Genomic DNA, 19,288 nt, shown 5'->3' on the forward strand with positions numbered 1-19,288 from the left:
GAAAATGAACTCTCTACCAAATAAGACCGACAAACAGGCTGTGCTGGTGCAAAACATCAAAGCTCACGTCTAGTATCCCGGACGCTAACGTGGAGATACCCAGCTTCAGCGCTGTTAGGGCAGACAGAGACACAAAAGCCTGCGGGAAGCGGAGAGGAGGCGAACTCGCTATCTACGTGAATACGAGGTGGTGTAACCCTGGGCACAAAGATTTCCATCTGCTGCATGGACGTCGAACTTTTGGACTAGCGTGTGACGTCATCCACTCCGCTGCTGCTAAACTACAACACAGCACCCCGAGGCCATCTTGTTGATCTGTTAATAAACAACAAAAGGATGCTGCTGGAAGAGTGAATTTCCCTACAGGGATGAATAAAGTATCTATCTATCTATCTATCTATCTACAAATACAGCCAAGGTGTGGCAGTAAATCGCTCTATAATCCTTTCTATGGAAGCTGATCAAACAATCCATGTTTATTATCAAGACACTTAATGATGAAAAGCCACAGAACTAACTTGAACCCAAAACAAACGTTTTACCCAAATAAACAGCAACTTCATTAGTAGAGCAATCCACAGAGCGTGCACGCTCTTTTCCCTGTCTGTAATGAAGCTAAATACGTTGGTATCTTTGTTTGCAGTATTTGGTGACTTTTATATAAAAGAACTTTGCTTGCACCTTGTTTTGAAACCATTATTTAGGACAAAATGGCAGTTAAAATAAGACTCAACACTCTTAAGTATCTGGGGGAGGGAGAGAATGTGTTATATACTATATATTGATATGGGACATAGGCATTGGTATTATTATTATTACATAGATTTTATTAAATCATCAAATATCACACTGTGAAAAAATAATTAATTAGCTTTTGTCCGGAGAAAGTGTTTGGCGGTTTTGATGAATTTCGTCTCGGAATAAATATATATATGGTGTGGCTCTACCAAGAAAAAAATCCTCATATTTCTGCTTTTATGGCTCTTTGCGTCAAAAAGGTTCCCGATCCCTGAGTTCGGATTTAGGACGCTTGAATCCAGGAAAGGCAGTTATAGGTGTTGGCCACCAGGTGGCAGAAGTCTCTCACATTCGGATTGCGTGGCACTGTTAATCCTAATATTCTAGTTTTTAAATCTCTTTTTTAGCTTTTAAATGTTTTATTGCATGTCTATCCTGGAGTGCCAAGTCTAATCTCGTTGTGAACAATAAGTGTTGGGTATAAATTATTGACAAACACAATTTAAATATATAAATGAATATTTTCTCTAATAAGCATGTGTTAACAATGCCCAACTGAGTTCAAAGAGCCCTAATTCTGTTCTTTACCCCTCCCATATCTTACTTTTAGCAAAGCTGTTCGGGGTGGAACACATTAAATAAAAGGAATGATTTTTTTTTCTCCCATTTATATGATAACACTCATTACTTTTTACTTAAAAAAAGAACTCTGGGTGCTCTTATTTGGTTGTGTAAGAATTTAAACGAGCCGAACCCTTACCACCAGTGATATAAATGACATGTGAAAAGTCATTGGGTTTTATATCACTATCACATGTTACAATAAATATGTTACTTCCAATGCTTATGGAAGAATAGAATATAATTAAGTGTCATTAAAACATTTGAAACTCACAAATTAACATTCATCTCTGGTACCCTGACTCAAAATATTGTGATCAAAAAAGGAAATTTTACTGCCTTTTCATAAGTCATCTTTACCCTTGGTGGTCCAGTGCTTTGACAACTAAGCTACACTTGGACCTGTTAAGAGTTTATATATATTATTATTATTTTAATTAATAGGTTGTTTTTTTTTTTTGTATTTTGTTCTTGTAAAAATCAAGAAGGGTTATTTTACTTCTTTTTATTCTAATAATAGTTTATATTTAAGCACTTCGGCATGCGTCTCTGAGCTTGGTTGTCATGATTACTGATTCGGGCTGATTGGTTCCCTGACTCCTTTTAAACCCCCGGCTTCCAAGAGGAAGCTGTCAGACCGTCCTGCGAACCTACGCTTTTGCTAGGCAAGCTCCGGACCCTCCGACAATCTCCTGCCCTGTTTTTTCCTGCCTGTTACCTGTTCCCGACCTGTTTCTGGACCCGTTTCTGCCCTGCTCTTCCGTCCCAGCTATCAACCTGTTATGCCGTTTCCTGCCTGATACTTGTTGCCGACCTTTTTCTGGACTCGTTACCGCCCTTGTTCCCCTGTCCTGGCTATTGACCCGCTTTCCTGCTGCCATCGAATACCCTTGCTCGACACGGAAGTGCCACTTCCGCGGTCCTGCCATCAGCTACCCGTGTCCGACGATCATCGGATCGTGAAAGCAAGCACTGCTCAGTTTTTGAATAAAACTGAGTAGAATGAATGCTATTGGGTCCTGTCTCCGTTTCTGGCTTGTGACACTGGTCCTCCATCAGAGAAGAGAAAAATGATGTGGCCCTCGCAGGAAAAGGTCTAAAGCCCTGTTATAGGCGTACCTCTGATGGAACTCCCTCCATTATCCCCTGGTATCCAAGCCAGGGTGATGGAAGAGGTGGAAGTGGTGGACACCGTTAGCCGAGGCTGGTCCGGAGGAACTAAAGGAAAACCCAAAAACTGCGACTTGAACCGAGAATCGAAACAATCCGAGGCTTCCGAAAAACGAATTCCTCACCTTGCACCACGAGATTGACGATGATGGTATCGAACCCGAGCGTGTTGGTGGCCGTGCAGGTGTAGTAGCCCGAGTCTTCTGCTTTGATGGAGCGTAGCACTAGCGTGCCGTTGGATAAGATTTGACGCTGACTGTCGGCCGTCACCGGGATGGCCGAGTCCTCGCTGACAAAACACACGGTAAATGTTAGGAAATGAATTCAGAAATGTTTTAACCCACTCCTATCTGTCCCCTTTGTCAGTCCGTCTGCAAACCTCAGTTAATTCTGAGCAAGACACTGAATCCCTAACACCCCCAATAAACAGGTAGGCGGCTTGCACGGCTAACTCCCTATGGGTGTGTGAGACCATTGCCCTTCTTAATTGGTTTTCCTTGCTTTTAAAGGAGAATCCCGTCAACTTTGTCATAGTTACATGAATGCACATCTGGTTAGCTGCTCCTCTTGCACTCTTTGCACTACTGTATAATACTATACATAGCTATAATTATTTAGTATATTATTAGTACTGTATTTTCCGCACTATAAGGCGCACCTAAAAGCCTTTATTTTTTTTAAAAGCTGACCATGCGCCTTATAATGCAGTGCGCCTTATATATGGATCAATATTAAGTCGCAAAGTCTTGCAACTAAGGCAAGCAGCCGCCGACTAGATTTTCCCCTGAAGGCGAAGTCGTCCGCGGTGTATGCTGGGATTTATATACCGGCGTTTCATTTCCTAACCAATGTGTCAATCATCATTTGAATCAGTCACTATTGGCTAAAGTTATTCAGAGGTAAAGGGGGCGGATCCTTTTTATCATTTACGGGCTCGCATAGGCTTAAGGGGCGAAACAAAGCCTGCAATTGGCCGAAAAAGATGAACGCGAATCACACGTTGGGTTGCACTACGGCATAGAGAAAACATTTTTTACTATTCTGTATTTGTAAATATTTTACTCTCCTGGATTTACTACACTCACGGTTGTAAGAAGACCATGGTTACGTATCATTATTGAACGTGATGGCTGCAAGAGAACTTAGGTGAGCTATGCGGATTTATATTTTACCGGTATCTTGTTTTAGAACGATCTTGATGGTTCTGTGATGAGTCTATTTTTAAACTCAATTCAATTCAAAGTGTTTATTGTCATATGCACAGTAAAGAACTCCGTTTCCCTGCACAATCAAATTCTTACTTTGCTGTCCACACAGTTGCCAGCAAAAAATAAAACGGAAACTAAGAAATGTTTGTTTGGTGACATCGTACGGACACCGCATCCGCACGTGTCTGAGACACGTATTTGCTTCTTTGCAAGCTTTTGGAATGTTAAGGGGGTAATAAGTTGGACTGAACTACTGTTTTGTCGACGTTCCCAATATAGCGCCTTATAATCCGGTGCGCCTTATGTATGTCAAATATAGGACCAAAAACTATAACTGACCCTGAATCTGAATATAGGCCATTGATTTCACGTATCGGACGAACTGACCTGTCTTTGGTCCACTTGATGGTCGGAGCCGGTTCCCCGACAGACTTGCAGGGCAGACGTACTTCCTTCATCCAAGGCGTGGTCACCGTCCCCCCGAAGGACAATATTTTGGCCGGGACTGCGAGTCAGAACACAAAAGCGTGAGACACAAAGTGTTTGACGGACACGCGCTTGAACCCGCCGTCCCCCCCTCCGTACGTCTGGCCCAGTTTGTCTGGGAGCGAAGCCTTTATTCATACAGCCGGGCCCCTCGGCTGACCCCACGGCTTCTCCGGTCTATCTGGGAGCCATAGATCCTCCCTCTATTGATTCTCGCCGGCTCTCTCTCTCCCCAGGGGTCGTTTTACTTTGGACTAGATCGGCCCAGTTCATCACCACATAATTAACAACAACGTTTCTGGCAACATAGCCGACACGCGATCGATACTACGTCTGTCAATCAATAAGGGGAGGGGGGGGGTGATGAAAAGGATAGCGTGAAGGAGTAGATGCTGCTCCAGGGGCGGGACGGCCACGCGGCAGGGGCCTACCTTTGCCGGCTGGCTCCACGATGACTTTTGAGCTGACGTTGCCCCGCCCGGCGGTGGTCACGGCGGCAGCCCAGATGTGGTACTGTTTGCCTCGGCTCAGGTGGGTGATGTGGTAGAAGAGCATCTCAGGGTTGGCCTCGTACTCACTGGGGGCCTGGAATAAGGGTCTGGCGTTACTGCGGTTGGAAGGATCAGGTTTCACACTTTCATAGCCTTATCTTTGATACAGTTTCATGTTTCAGCGACAGACTGCTGTCACAGTCTTGTTAAATGGAAAGACTGAGGAGATCATTGCCATGAGGCTCTTTAACTCCACTCGGGGGAGTAAAAGCCCACATTAAAACCCACCCCCACATTTGCATAGTGTTAATATCAAAATATACTGTTTACCAAATTGTTCGAATGAGTTATCGGACTCCATTAACCAAACACAACCTACATTCACCCGACAATTTATGCTCGTTTGAGGGAAAAGATGAACAGGAAGCCGACATTTCCACACAGGGGCAGATTTAATTCCATTAACAATTTAACTAAGTGTACTCCATGGAAAACGGCCGAATTAATGTTGTTGGCGTCTGTGGGAAGCCTTTTTCTCAAGTCCTTTAGCTCTCTCCTATTGGCCATCTTCTCCCCGCATAATGGCGTGCCGACCCCTCCCATGGGCGTGCCAAGGAAGTCCCCCCCCTTTCAACACAAGGATACTGCTGGAAGTGTGAATTTCCTTACGGGGATGAATAAAGTCTCTCTCTGTCTCTCTAGACATCTATATAGACATATCTATCTAGAAATCTATCTAGACATCTATCCATCTAAAAATCTATCTAGACATCTATCCATCTAGACATCTATCCATCTAGACATCTAGACATCTATCTATCTAGACATCTATCTATCTAGACATCTAGCTAGACATCTATCTCTATATCGCTCTATCTCTCTATCTATCTATCTATCTAATGATTAAAGTTTTATTTTCAGAATTTCTATTTCATTGCGAATTTTGTGGTTCTTATAATCTATTACATCTGAACCATTATCCATTCTTTTATAGCAATGGTCAGCAACCTTCTCAGTAGTACGGATCTGTTTAATGTCTGACTATATTTTCCCAGCCTGGTCCAATATTAACATTAGTATCAAGTATTTGTTTTGGTTTTGAGTTATTGTTTTTGTTCTGTTTTTTTATTTTAATGTTCGAATAAAGTTTTCAAAATAAACACAAAATCAAAAAATAAAAACAATAGATGAAATCATAGATCTAATAATAATAATAATAGTAATAAGCCCTATCACACAGAGAAAAGGGCATTGGATTTGATCTCATCACACTATTTTTACTCACAGTACCACATTGTACAACGTTTTTTTGGCTAACAACGTGGTACCATGACTCAAAAATTGTGTGATGATGAGATGAAATCGAACACATTTTTTTCGTTGTCATCTACTATTGGACTAGTGGTTTGATTTCGGCGCTCTTACCGCCGCGATCCGGGTTCGGTTCCCGTTGCATCAAATGCCAGGGATAATGAGTCACTGATATTTGTCGCCTGATCAATCATTGCTCAATTACCGTGATGTACATGTACTACCTCAGCATCATGCAATCGGAGTGAAAAAAATACATTTATCCACGAATAGAATCGGTATACGGGAAAAAAAAGGCTCATTGACGTTTTTCCTGGTATCAAGTCACGATTGTTTATTGTACTCAATTAAATACAAAACAAATACTGATAATTCCGATTTTTGAAATTTGTACACGCAAGCTAACGCTGTTTTTTACCGTAAAAAAAAGGTAGCAATTAATCTGACCATTTTTGAAATCATTTTTTAAAAATGAAAGCTAAGATTACTCCAAACTATGGCCCGGGGGCTTTTAGGGCCTCCTCATTATTCTTAAAATGGGTCGACACAGTCTACAATGTTTTATGTATAAATGAACTATTTACGATTTTGAAATTACCAGTATATTTTTATATTTAGAATTTTAAACTATTATATAAGTTTTTACAATTCTGTTTCAAGAAAGCACACATTTTAGTGTGGTTGATAAATAACTAATCTTTCTGCGTGAGGCCCTCAGATGAAATAATTGGACACCTCCTCCCTAGCTTTCCATTTACATAGGCTGGAAACAAAATATTAACAAAGTAATATGTATTTTTACCTCCCCTGAACATTTGAAATATGATTCATAGTGGGAAAAAATGTAAAATGTGAGCCAATTACCGTATTTTCCACACCATTTAAGGCGGACCGGAATATAAGGCACGTGGAATTTAAACTATAGTAAGAGCTTTTGATGGTGGACCAGTCTAAACATTATGCTGATCAAAATCACTAAATTTTGAATGCATTGGGAATTGAACCCGGGTCGCAGAGGTAAGGGGGTCATAACCCAACCACTAGACCACTAATGATAGAGAAGACACAGGAAAATGTATTGGATTTGATCTCATTATGACTTTATTTTACTCATGGTGCCAGAGACGAATGTTAGAGAATGTCAAAAAACAGAAAGTTGTGATAAAATATAAATAAATGCAAAAAAATCACGATGAAGGAAATAACTCCTGTGTATTTGATAATAATCAGACTGAGTTAATTCATATCTTTCAGGACGACTTTCTGTTTTTTTTCTATTTTGTAGCATTCATTTCTGGCACCGAGAGTATAGTGTGATCATAAGAATGCCTTATTGTATGCCAGCTGTCTCACTAGTGGTCGAGAGGTTGAGTATTGGCACTCTCACCGCCGTGACCCGGATTCAATTCCTGTTGCATTCAATGCCTTGCGACTATAGTCGGCAATGTTTATCGATTAATCATTGCACAAACGCAGTAGTAAACTAGTGTAAAACCTCATGTAGTCACACACTCCTATAAATCATAACAAAGTTGTGATGAAAGATATAAATGCAAAAAAAGCATGACGAAGAAAATAAGTCCTGTGTATCCGATAATGAATCACACTCTGCGTTTATTTATATCTTTCAGGACGACTTTCCGTTTTTTTTCTATTTTGTACCATTCATTTCTGGCACCTTGAGTAAAAATGCCTTATTGTATGCCAGCTGTCTCACTAGTGGTCGAGAGGTTAAGTATTGACGCTTTCGCCGCTGTGACTTGGATTCAATTCCTGTTGCATTCAATGCCTTGCGACTTTAGTCGGCAATGTTTATCAATCAATCATTGTACAAACGCAGTAGTAAACTAGTGTAAAACCACGATGAAGGATATAACTCCTGTGTATCCGATACTGAATCAAACTCTGCGTTTATTTATATCTTTCAGGACGACTTTCCGTTTTTTTTCTATTTTGTAGCATTCATTTCTGGCACTGTGAGTAAAAATAGTGTGATCATGAGAGTGCCTTATTGTATGCCAGCTGTCTCACTAGTGGTCGAGAGGTTAAGTATTAGCGCTCTCAATTCCTGTTGCATTTAATGTTTTGCGACTTTAGTCGGCAATGTTTATCGATTAATCATTGCACAAACGCAGTAATAAACTAGTGGAAAACCTCATGTAGTAACACACTCCTATGAATAGTGTACGCATTTCCAATCTTATCCACTGTATTCTGCTGTATATGAGGCGCACCGGGTTTTAAGGCTCAGTTTTGGGGTTGCCTTATAGTCCGGAAAATACGGTAGTATTAAATCGAGTCACGAAAATACCGTCTCGAGAAAATGTGTTGATGCTTCCGACAAATACTCTAAACCGATTTTCGCACGGGGGCCTGCGGACACGCAAAGACACGTCCGTGCACAAAGCGTCTCTCAAGTCAATCTCCTGTTGTGTCTCTTGAATCCCTTCATGCCTTCACTGCTCCTCTCCGCCTCCTTCAGAATTTGCCTTTCCCTTTCTTGTATAAATCAGCGAGGGGAGGCGGGCGCAGGGCCCGATCAGTCGCGCGCGCGGACATTCCGCCAGAATAAGCGGCCGCGTTGTTTCGATCCGGGGAGCGATACGGGGAGATAATGAAAAGACGGACAAAAGCACTCTCATCTCGATGCGACCGATACCCTCCTCCGCTCCCCCCTTTCCTTCCCGTCTGTCACTCTGCCCACCCTCCACCCCCGTTTCCCCTCTGCCTACCTCTAATGGTGTCTTTCTTCCAGCTTCCCTCCCTCCCCCGTCTCCCAGCCTCATTTACATTGCAGTCTTGCACGAAATTCACACCGAGGGGATTTTTTTCTTCCCCCAATAACAACAAAGTGCGAAACGGCGCAATTCACGTGACATCAGCCGAAAAGTGAAATGCCAAACGCGTGCGTATAAATAGCAAAGGAGAGAGATGTGATGCCTGCCCGCCTCGCGCTGCGGCAGTGTGCATGCGTGAGCTTGTTCTCGGCCTCATTTGCATATCTACGTCTCATCACGTTGCCAAGACAACCTCATCTGTTCATCTGGGAGGGCAGGAAATAAGGCGACGGCGTAAACCCCTTGAAATAGTCAGGAAAAGGCAGGCAGTTGCATAGTTCATTCTGCAGGTTAGCATACAGTGTTCTGGTTTTGCCCTCGTCCTAGACCAGGGGTGTCAGACTCATTTTAACTTGGGGGCCACTCGTTGGAACTAGCATTGTCCCGGGGGCCGGAAGGGTAGATTAGAGAGAAAGAAGAAAAGATAAAGAAATAAGAAAAAGAGAGAAGTAGAGAAGATAGGACAAAAAAAGAGAGAAAGGGAGAAAGAGAGAAAAAAGCGAGAGAGGGAGAGAAAGCATGAAAAAAGAGAAATAGTGAGAGAGGGAAAAAAGGAGAAATAGAGCTAAAGAGAGAAGGAAAGAAAGAGAGAAGGAAAATGGAAAGGAGAGAGAGAAAAGGAAAAAAGGAAGAGAGCAAAAGAAGGTAAAAAGACAGAAAATGACCAAGAGGAACAAAGAAAGAGAAAAAGAGAGACAGAGAGAGTGAAAGAGAGAGAGAGAGAAAGAGAGGAAGAAACAGAGAAAAAAGAGAAAGAAAGAAATATAAGTACAGCATTTGTGAGAGGCACCTGGCTTTGGCAACATCAAGTTGACATACTTCAACCTGCAGCTTGTTTTTCTCTTGCGCTTCTCTGAGTGTTGTCTCGCGGGCCGGATTCAATCCCTTAGCGGGCCTGATCTGGCCCGCGGGCCGCCTGTTTGACACCTGTGTCCTAGACGCATCATTTTTGCTGGGGACGCATAGTGCAGAGTCAACGTGCGTCCCCGGGGCCGCAACTTTTTAGACACACAATTGTCATTTTTACCCATCATCATCATCAGCTACACCGCTTATCCTCAGTAGGGTCGCGGGGTTGCTGGAGCCCATCCCAGCAATCATCGGGCAGTGGGCAGGGGACACCCTGAACTGGTTGCCAGCCAATCGCAGGGCACACGGGGACAGACAACTCACTCGCTCATTCACACACAATTTGGACCGGCCAATTTACCTGAGATGCATGTTTTTGGAATGTGGGAGGAAACCGGAGTGCCCGGAGGAAACCCACGCAAGCACGGGGAGAACATACAAACTCCGCACAGGGAGTCTGAAGCTGGATTTGAACCCACGCAGGAGGTTCCCAAGACATGAACTGTGCCGCACATGCGCTAACCACTGCGCCGCCGAGCTGCCCTCATTCATTTTTACCCGATTACCGTAAATTCTGGACTATAAGCCGCTACTTTTTCAACCCTGCGGCTTATTCAGCGATGCGGCCAATTTATGTCATTTTTCTAACAGCCGCCAGCGGCGCTCGAGTACTAAAGGTAAGATTTAGACCGGTGGAATAGATGCGCCGAGGAAGACTGCAACTTCTTAGCTTGTGCACAAATTAAATTAGCGTAGACATATCCTCATCATGCAAATTGCAAAAAGAAAGGCACATGACGTGGCTTTCAAGCTAAAAGCACACGAGCAGTCCGATAAAGAAGGAAACGAGCGTGTTTTTGAATAAGGGAGCGTGGGACGACGTCCACATGACAAAGTCTCTTTCCCATACTGGGGAAGACGACTTTGACGACGTCAGTTATAAGGAGGAAGATGAGGACGGTTTACCGTGGTTTCAACAAGTACGGCATGTTTTTCTAACAGACCCGTCTGCTGTGTTGCGAGCGTATTGCTAATAGCGTTTTGCTACCCTTCACAGGCACGGTTTGGGATGAAAGTTATAATATTATAATTAAAGCTTTGAAAACTCTCTCGGTGTACCGTCTTTCTTTGTAAATATGTGTAACCGATGTACAATATGTATTTGCAACTGTATATTTTTGTAATGTATTTATTTTAGAAACTTATTCTGATATGTTTTGCATCGAGCAAATGAGAAAGAAGGGGCAAACGCGGGCTGACGGGAAGTGGAGTAAAGGGGAGACGTGTTTGTGGACGCGGCCGACAATAGTGGATATATATTTTTCCCACCCTTACCTTTGGAAATATACACTTTTTTCCTTGGATTACTTTCAACGGGCACCCGGACTCTGCAGGTCTGCATCAAATTTTAAGTACCGGTATCATTTTCCGTTCATTCTGCCGGCTGTGATTTTTGGACTGTGTCGGTTATGGGTGTTAGGATTGTCGAGAGGAATTGTTCAAACCTCAAATTGTTTATTTGCTGTTACTAGTGTCAATAAAATTGTTCAAACCAAACCAATTTTGCCTGCCTTTGAACCTGCTTTGTTTTGTTTTTGGTCCGTTTGTGTGTTGGACAACTTTATTTTCTCAATTAAAGTAACAGATCGTCTACGCAAATGAGTTCCGACTTCCTGCTCCTCGGCCCGTTTCGTGACAAATATACGGATCAAAGCAACAAAAAAAACCTGAAGAGCCTTTCGGGTAGCCTAAAAAGCAGACTCTTATTAGTGAGCCGAGCCAAAATAGCCGTTTCTCCAAAAAGAGATGGAACCTCCATCATTACGAGCTCAGTTGAGAGAGTGAAGCTACTAGAATATACTACTATTACATGAACAGGAGAGCATTCGCGCTGCCCAGGCTGCCGTCAGTACTACACCCATAGAGACTGTCCTTGTGTGTGGTCCGACCAACCCTTCTACCCTGGTAACGCCCCCGATCCCGTTCATCTTAAAGTACGAAATGTACGGTAATTTGAATCAGCGATTCGATTCATATCGAAACGAAGCAAAAACAGTGTGTCGCGTGTCGCTTACCGGCTGTCCGGACCCCGGGCTGGAACAGTAAATGGTGTACTTGCGGATCACACCGTTGGGTTTTTGGGGAGGCAACCAGGACACCACCACGCTACTGAGTGAGGAAGGAACTGCCTTGATGCCAGCCGGTGGACCAGGAACTAGAAGACACAAACGATGGGACATTTAGCATACATTCATGAGTAATGTCCCTAGGCAGCTTTTTTTAATTGAGGCGAAGTCAAAAGAAAAAAATGAAGCTGGAATCGGGAAATGCATTCCATGTCGTAAGAAAGAGCAGAAGCTTAGACATTTTAGGAATATTTTTCCCTATTTATGACGTGATATTTTGCTTCACAAACATCCTGAAAGTATTCAAATGGGCTCTTCATAAGAAATATTTTCTATTATGATCAGAAAAATGCTTTGGCGAGCGACGGCGGTGTCGGGGACGGAAAAACGGGTCAGTAGCCGGGACAGGAGAGCAAAAACGTGGTCGGAAGCGAGTCTGAAGCCAGAATAAGAGAGAAGACGGGGTCGGGGACGAAAAGAGGTCGAAAGCCGGGACGGGAGAGTAGACGTGGTCAGGATCAAAAATGGGTCGAAGCCGGGGAACAGACGGGAGCAAAAAACAGGTAGGAGTCAGGGTCGAAAAAGGCTAGCCTTGTATACAGAGAGGTTCGCAGACGGAATGAGAGAAGGGGACAGACAGGACTGGACAAAATTTAGAAACACTACAACTAAAATATAAAAAAATCGGGAAATAGTTGATCTTTAACAGTGCGCACAACCAAAAAATGAATCCTTATTTTCTTATTTTTACTTATTCCTCGATGTATTATCTTGTTTCGTGAAAAAAAAGTTTTTAAAAAGCATTCTTAACATACATTATATGTATGTATATATATATATATATATATATATTACATAATTTACCACAAGGGTGGGCAAACTACAGCCTACGGGATTTTTAATTCAGCCTGCCAAACAATAATGGTCAAAATATAATTTCAAAATATTTAATGGTAAAACAAGTACTACTAATAAAAAATGTTGTTTTTTGTGCCAACTGTGTCCCCATTGTCGCTTTGTGTGTCAAAAAACTGAAATACCAGAAGAGAAATACTCCAAAACACTATAAAAAAAAACTACAAAACTAAATCTCAAATTTAGTGCCTAAAACAATAACCTAATATATAACTTTGTCTTTATTTTTAGGAAAGAAATACCAAACAGAAATACTACTACCTTAATACTATAATACAAAAACACTACTACAGAAATACTACAACAGAAAATCAATAACAATACAACTACAGTAATTTAAAAAAAAAGACTGCAGAAATAGTACAGAAATACAACAAAAATACTACTATGGAAATACTTCAAATATACTACTGCAAAAATACTACAAAACACCTATACAGTAAGACTAAAATACAATATACAAATACTACTACAGAAATAGTATGACAGAAATACTAAAAATAAGTATTACTACAAATACACGACAGAATACAACTAAAATACTACTGCAGAACAACTACAAAAATACAAAAATAAAATTACACTAATATTAAAATACAAAATAAATACTACAGTAATACTACAAACTGAATATCAAATTGACAAATAAAACAGGGACCTGATGTATCATTTTGCTTTCATTGTGAGCGTTTCAAAACCATTGATTTGCGATCAGCGTCGCCACCTCGGAGCTCGCCTTCGTAGCATTTTCATTTGACTTAAGAGAATCTCATGAAAAGGCACTGATAAGACCTTAAATCAGCTTCCAGTTGCTCCACCTTTTCACAGCTTAGCCTGTCGTACTCAGCATCTTTTGTCTGGCAGTGCCTCTTGAAATGATATTCTTTTCAAAAACAGTCTTGGCAAACGTGGCTGACGTGAAAAAATACTCCCAAGTTCCATTTGTCCTGGAAGCGGCGGCCCTCACAGTCAACTTTCCTTTTTTATTGACTTAGCCTGTCGTATTCAGCATCTTTTGTCTGGCAGTGCCGCTTGAAATTATATTATTTTCAAAAAAAATGTTGGCAAATGTGGCTGACGTGAAAACATACTCCAAGTTCCATTTGTCCTGGAAGCGGCGGCCCTCACAGTCAACTTTCCTTTTTTATTGACTTAGCCTGTCGTATTCAGCATCTTTTGTCTGGCAGTGCCTCTTGAAATTATATTCTTTTCAAAAACAGTCTTGGCAAATGTGGCTGACGTGAAAAAATACTCCAAGTTCCATTTGTCCTGGAAGCGGCGGCCCGCACAGTCAACTTTCCTTTTTTATTGACTTAGCCTGTCAAACTCAGCATATTTTGTCTGGCAGTGCCTCTTGAAATTATATTCTTTTCAAAAACAGTCTTGGCAAATGTGGCTGACGTGAAAAAATACTCCCAAGTTCCATTTGTCCTGGAAGTGGCGGCCCTCACAGTCAACTTTCCTTTTTTATTGACTTAGCCTGTCGTATTCAGCATCTTTTGTCTGGCAGTGCCTCTTGAAATGATATTCTTTTCAAAAACAGTCTTGGCAAACGTGGCTGACGTGAAAAAATACTCCCAAGTTCCATTTGTCCTGGAAGCGGCGGCCCTCACAGTCAACTTTCCTTTTTTATTGACTTAGCCTGTCGTATTCAGCATCTTTTGTCTGGCAGTGCCGCTTGAAATTATATTATTTTCAAAAAAAATGTTGGCAAATGTGGCTGACGTGAAAACATACTCCAAGTTCCATTTGTCCTGGAAGCGGCGGCCCTCACAGTCAACTTTCCTTTTTTATTGACTTAGCCTGTCGTATTCAGCATCTTTTGTCTGGCAGTGCCGCTTGAAATTATATTATTTTCAAAAAAAATGTTGGCAAATGTGGCTGACGTGAAAACATACTCCAAGTTCCATTTGTCCTGGAAGCGGCGGCCCTCACAGTCAACTTTCCTTTTTTATTGACTTAGCCTGTCGTACTCAGCATCTTTTGTCTGGCAGGGCCTCTTGAAATTATATTCCTTTCAAAAACAGTCTTGGCAAATGTGGCTTATGTGAAAAAATACTCCAAGTTCCATTTGTCCTGGAAGCGGTGGCCCGCACAGTCAACTTTCCTTTTTTATTGACTTAGCCTGTCGTACTTAGAATCTTTTGTCTGGCAGTGCCGCTTGAAATTATATTCTTTTCAAAAACAGTCTTGGCAAATGTGGCTGACGTGAAAAAATACTCCAAGTTCCATTTGTCCCGGAAGGGGGCGGCCCCCTCACAGTCAACTTTCCTTTTTTATTGACAGTCACCATGTCAGAAATGGGGCGGGCTAAAATTCTCACTGAAAGCCAAGGGCCAGCTATCACCTGGTGAAGTACAAATGTATTTTTTATTGTGGTAAAATTTAATCTTTGGACACGCCTAAGTTACGCCATAAGGTAAGAATTTACCCATCAACCCTCTCTATACGGAGCGCTTGGGCCTAATAAAGTGATCAGGCTTGTTTAGGGTTTTTAGGCTCATCCCTTACTAATCTGCCCGAGAAAGACAAGAAAGAAGTGTCTTTGCGTGGCCGGGGTGACATATGTTCATCGAGACGTCGGTCAGCGTTTTTTGCCACTGTGCCACCGCGGCGTTCTCCTAACTCGTAAACAGATTACGTAAACACTCATGTCTGATCCTCCGTCAGCCACTTCAGCTTGACACTGGACGAAGCTTAACACCCTCAATTGGAAGTAATCAAAACAAAAGCCGGAATCACAGACATGAAAGTTAATGCGCACCCTAGTGGTCGCACAAAAAATCTAATTGGCTCAAGATTTTCCTAATTTGAAGTATTTTTTTTCTTGTTTTCAGATATTTCATTTTGTTCGAAAAAAGAGGAATAATATATCCTATTTTATTTATTTTGGTCAAGAACCGGAACAGGATCAGGACCCAAATGCGTGACAATCCTCACACAAACCTTTTATTAGTTCCCGTCTACTCTGTCCTGTTTAATTTCAATATCCTGTTTTGATATCTATCCTGTCCCGTTGTTTAATATCGGTTTCCAGTTTCGTTCCCGTCTTGTTTGTCCTGTTTATTTTCAATATCCTATTTTGATATCTATCCTGTCTGTCCCGTTGTTTAATATCGGTTTCCAGTTTCATTCCCGTCTAGTTTGTCCTGTTTAATTTCAATATCCTGTTTTGATATCTATCCTGTCCGTCCCGTTGTTTAATATCGGTTTCCAGTTTCGTTCCCGTCTAGTTTGTCCTGTTTAATTTCAATATCCTGTTTTGATATCTATTCTGTCCGTCCCTTTGTTTAATATCGGTTTCCAGTTTCGTTCCCGTCTAGTTTGTCCTGTTTAATTTCGATATCCTGTTTTGATGTCTATCCTGTCTGTCCCGTTGTTTAATATCGGTTTCCAGTTTCGTTCCAGTCTAGTTTGTCCTGTTTAATTTCGATATCCTGTTTTGATATCTATCCTGTCTGTCCCGTTGTTTAATATCGGTTTGCAGTTTCGTTCCAGTCTTGTATGTCCTGTTTATTTTCGATATCCTGTTTTGATATCTATCCTGTCTGTCCCGTTGTTTCATATCGGTTTCCAGTTTCATTCCAGTCTAGTTTGTCCTGTTTAATTTCGATATCCTATTTTGATATCTATCCTGTCTGTCCCGTTGTTTAATATCGGTTTCCGGTTTCGTTCCAGTCTAGTTTGTCCTGTTTAATTTGGATATCCTGTTTTGATATCTATCCTGTCTGTCCAGTTGTTTAATATCGGTTTCCAGTTTTGTTCCCGTCTAGTTTGTCCTGTTTAATTTCGATATCCTGTTTTGATATCTATCCTGTCTGTCCAGTTGTTTAATATCGGTTTCCAGTTTCGTTCCCGTCTAGTTTGTCCTGTTTAATTTCGATATCCTGTTTTGATATATATCCTGTCTGTCCCGTTGTTTAATATCGGTTTCCAGTTTCGTTCCAGTCTAGATTGTCCTGTTTAATTTCGATATCCTGTTTTGATATCCGTCCGATATCTGCTCAGGCAATTGGTATCGATCTCGTCGGCCTCTGGCTTCCTATCATCTTCATCTTCAACGCCAGACTGCTCCCTGACGTGCACGACTCCCCATTTCACGTAAAATAAAAGGCTTGTGTGAGAAACGTCACGCACTTGGGTCCTGATCCTGTTCCAGTTCTGGACAAAAAGGTCCGGTCTCGAAACCCTCCTCCTTTTCATGATCATCAGCCTCAAATCCCACCCTCTTTTAACTCTATTTTGTTTGTATTTGCTATTTATGATTTGCTTGTTTTATCGTTGTTTGGTATTCTGCGTACAGCAACCTTGGTTGTCCTGAAAAAAAAGCTATTGGAACTAAAATGTTATTTTTCTGTGGGTTAAGAATTCAGTTTTTGCAGTCTAGGAGTGCCCGACCGTCGGGATCATCGCAGGGCTCCAGAAAAAGGCGCTACCGTGTCATGCCAAGCCTCAGTAAATCCATCACCGATTCCTGATCCCGTTTTTCGTTTCTGTCCTCGCAAAACAGTAACAGGGCAGCTTTTATAAGGCGAGCGAGAGTGAAGCATTTGTTATCCTCTGATCCCGAGGGAAGCGCTTCGTCATAAATGGAGTCCGAGAAGAGAATGCGGTCGAAAAATCCCATCCGTTGCAAAGGAAACCTCTCCTGGCTTTCGACTCGTTTCCGATCCCGATCACATTTTTGCTCTTCTATCCCGGCTACTGACCCGTTTTTTTCCGTTCCCGACATACATTGTAACTTTCAAATTCAACCTTTTTCAGGACTATCAGGCGCACCTTGTGAATTTTTTTTCTTTATATGAGGCGCATCAAACTATAGGATGCACAAGATTAAAACAGAAGATGAAAAACACATTTCATAAAATATGAGGGAATCTGTCAAGAACCAGAACAGGATCATTTTTTATTTAACTCTTTGTTTTTTAGGGTAAATAAAATCATATAATATATACTATAAATAAACCAAAATGTCTGCTATGGCAGGTGGTACATAATTACAAATAGATACTATTATTTTTATTGTTAATTAATGTCAAGAACCGGAACTGGATCAGGACCCAAACGCGTGACGTTTCTCACACAAGCCTTTTATTTTACGGGAAATGGGGAGTCCTGCACGTTAGGCAGCAGTCTGGCGTGAAATGATAGGAAGCCAGAGGCCGACGAGATCGATACCAATTGCCCGAGTAGATATCGGAAAGATGGGGTCGATACTGGACAGGTCGGGAAAGACAGGATTGATATCAAAACAGGATATCGAAAACAAACAGGACAAACTAGACGGGAACGAAACTGGAAACCGCTATTAAACAACGGGACAGACAGGATTGATATCAAAACAGGATATCGAAATTAAACACGTCAAACTAGACGGGAACGAAACTGGAAACCGATATTAAACAACGGGACCGACAGGATTGATATCAAAACAGGATATCGAAAATAAACCGGACAAAGTAGACGGGAACTAAACTGGAGACCGATATTAAACAACGGGACCGACAGGATTGATATCAAAACAGGATATCGAAAATAAACTGGACAAACTAGACGGGAACAAAAACAGAAGAGAATGATAAACAGGACAAAAAATAGAAAGGAGCGAAACTGGAAACCGATATTAAACAGGACAAAAATAAACAGGAACGATACCGGACAGGAAATGCCGGACAGGAAACAGGACCGAGTCAACTACAGTAAAATAATACAAAATAAATACAACTACATGAATACTACCAAACTGAATATCAAATTTACCCCTTGAAACAGGGACCTGATGTATCATTTTCTTTCATTGTGAGCGTTTCAAAACCATTGATATCAAAAATCCCGGTATCGCACCACCCCGACCAGTAAGACCTCCATTAAGCACCCCGTGTCAGCCTTGTCGCTATCATAGCAGAGCGCAGTAGCACAAAGGAAACACAACCGCCTCCGTGATTGGCTCATTATGATCCTTTGTACCGATAAGGTGGTAATAGGCCTGCAGACGCACAATAGGCTGATTGATGTTTCTTCCCTATCTTGCCATTTTCAAGCCTCGGCCGCCAACCCGGACCCCCTCCTCCGTACACATCTGACAATAATCCTGACTCCGATGGTGTAAGCACAAATCTAATTCTTTCTAATCCGGGAGGAGTTAATCCTCCCGGCTATGGGCCGAGGGTTCGACTCCCGTAGGCTAGGAGAGAGAGAAGAACCCCACCCTAACCCCTCCCGGGCCCCTCGGCAGGTCCCCATCAGCCCCCCGGCCGTGTACCCAAAGCCTCTTAATTCTTATTAGCAGTGCTAATGGAGCTTCCTGGCATAAACGAGATTTTGTCGTGATTCCAAGATACACCTTTTTGATCCCGACTAGGTCTGCTCTCCCGTCCCGGCTTCTGACCCGTTTCTGACCCCGACCACGTTTTTGCTCTCCTGTCCCGGCTATTGACCTGCTTTCCGTCCCTTTCCGTCCCTGACACCGCCATTGCCCGCTACGGAAGAGCAACCTGCTTCCCGCTTTTCGCCCCTCCTGTTTTTTTGCTCCTGTT

At 42.1% G+C, this 19,288-nt stretch overlaps 1 protein-coding gene across 2 annotated transcripts in view; it reads right to left on the reverse strand.

Moving 5' to 3' along the window:
- The window catches only part of LOC148348971 (cell adhesion molecule DSCAML1-like), a 143,246-nt gene that overhangs the window by 21,287 nt on the left and 102,671 nt on the right, over positions 1-19,288 (reverse strand). For both annotated transcript variants that reach the window (XM_088320437.1, XM_088320436.1), the window contains exons 20-24: positions 11,787-11,926; positions 4,655-4,808; positions 4,125-4,242; positions 2,655-2,818; positions 2,479-2,577 (exon numbers count right to left, since the gene is read on the reverse strand). In XM_088320437.1, the coding sequence (XP_088176563.1) occupies positions 2,479-2,577; positions 2,655-2,818; positions 4,125-4,242; positions 4,655-4,808; positions 11,787-11,926 (675 nt within the window). The remainder of the gene's footprint in view (positions 1-2,478; positions 2,578-2,654; positions 2,819-4,124; positions 4,243-4,654; positions 4,809-11,786; positions 11,927-19,288) is intronic.

This window comes from Urocampus carinirostris, chromosome 17 (genome assembly GCF_059441175.1).
Source record: "Urocampus carinirostris isolate Australia breed hairy pipefish chromosome 17, RoL_Ucar_1.0, whole genome shotgun sequence".
Taxonomy (NCBI): Eukaryota; Metazoa; Chordata; class Actinopteri; order Syngnathiformes; family Syngnathidae; genus Urocampus; species Urocampus carinirostris.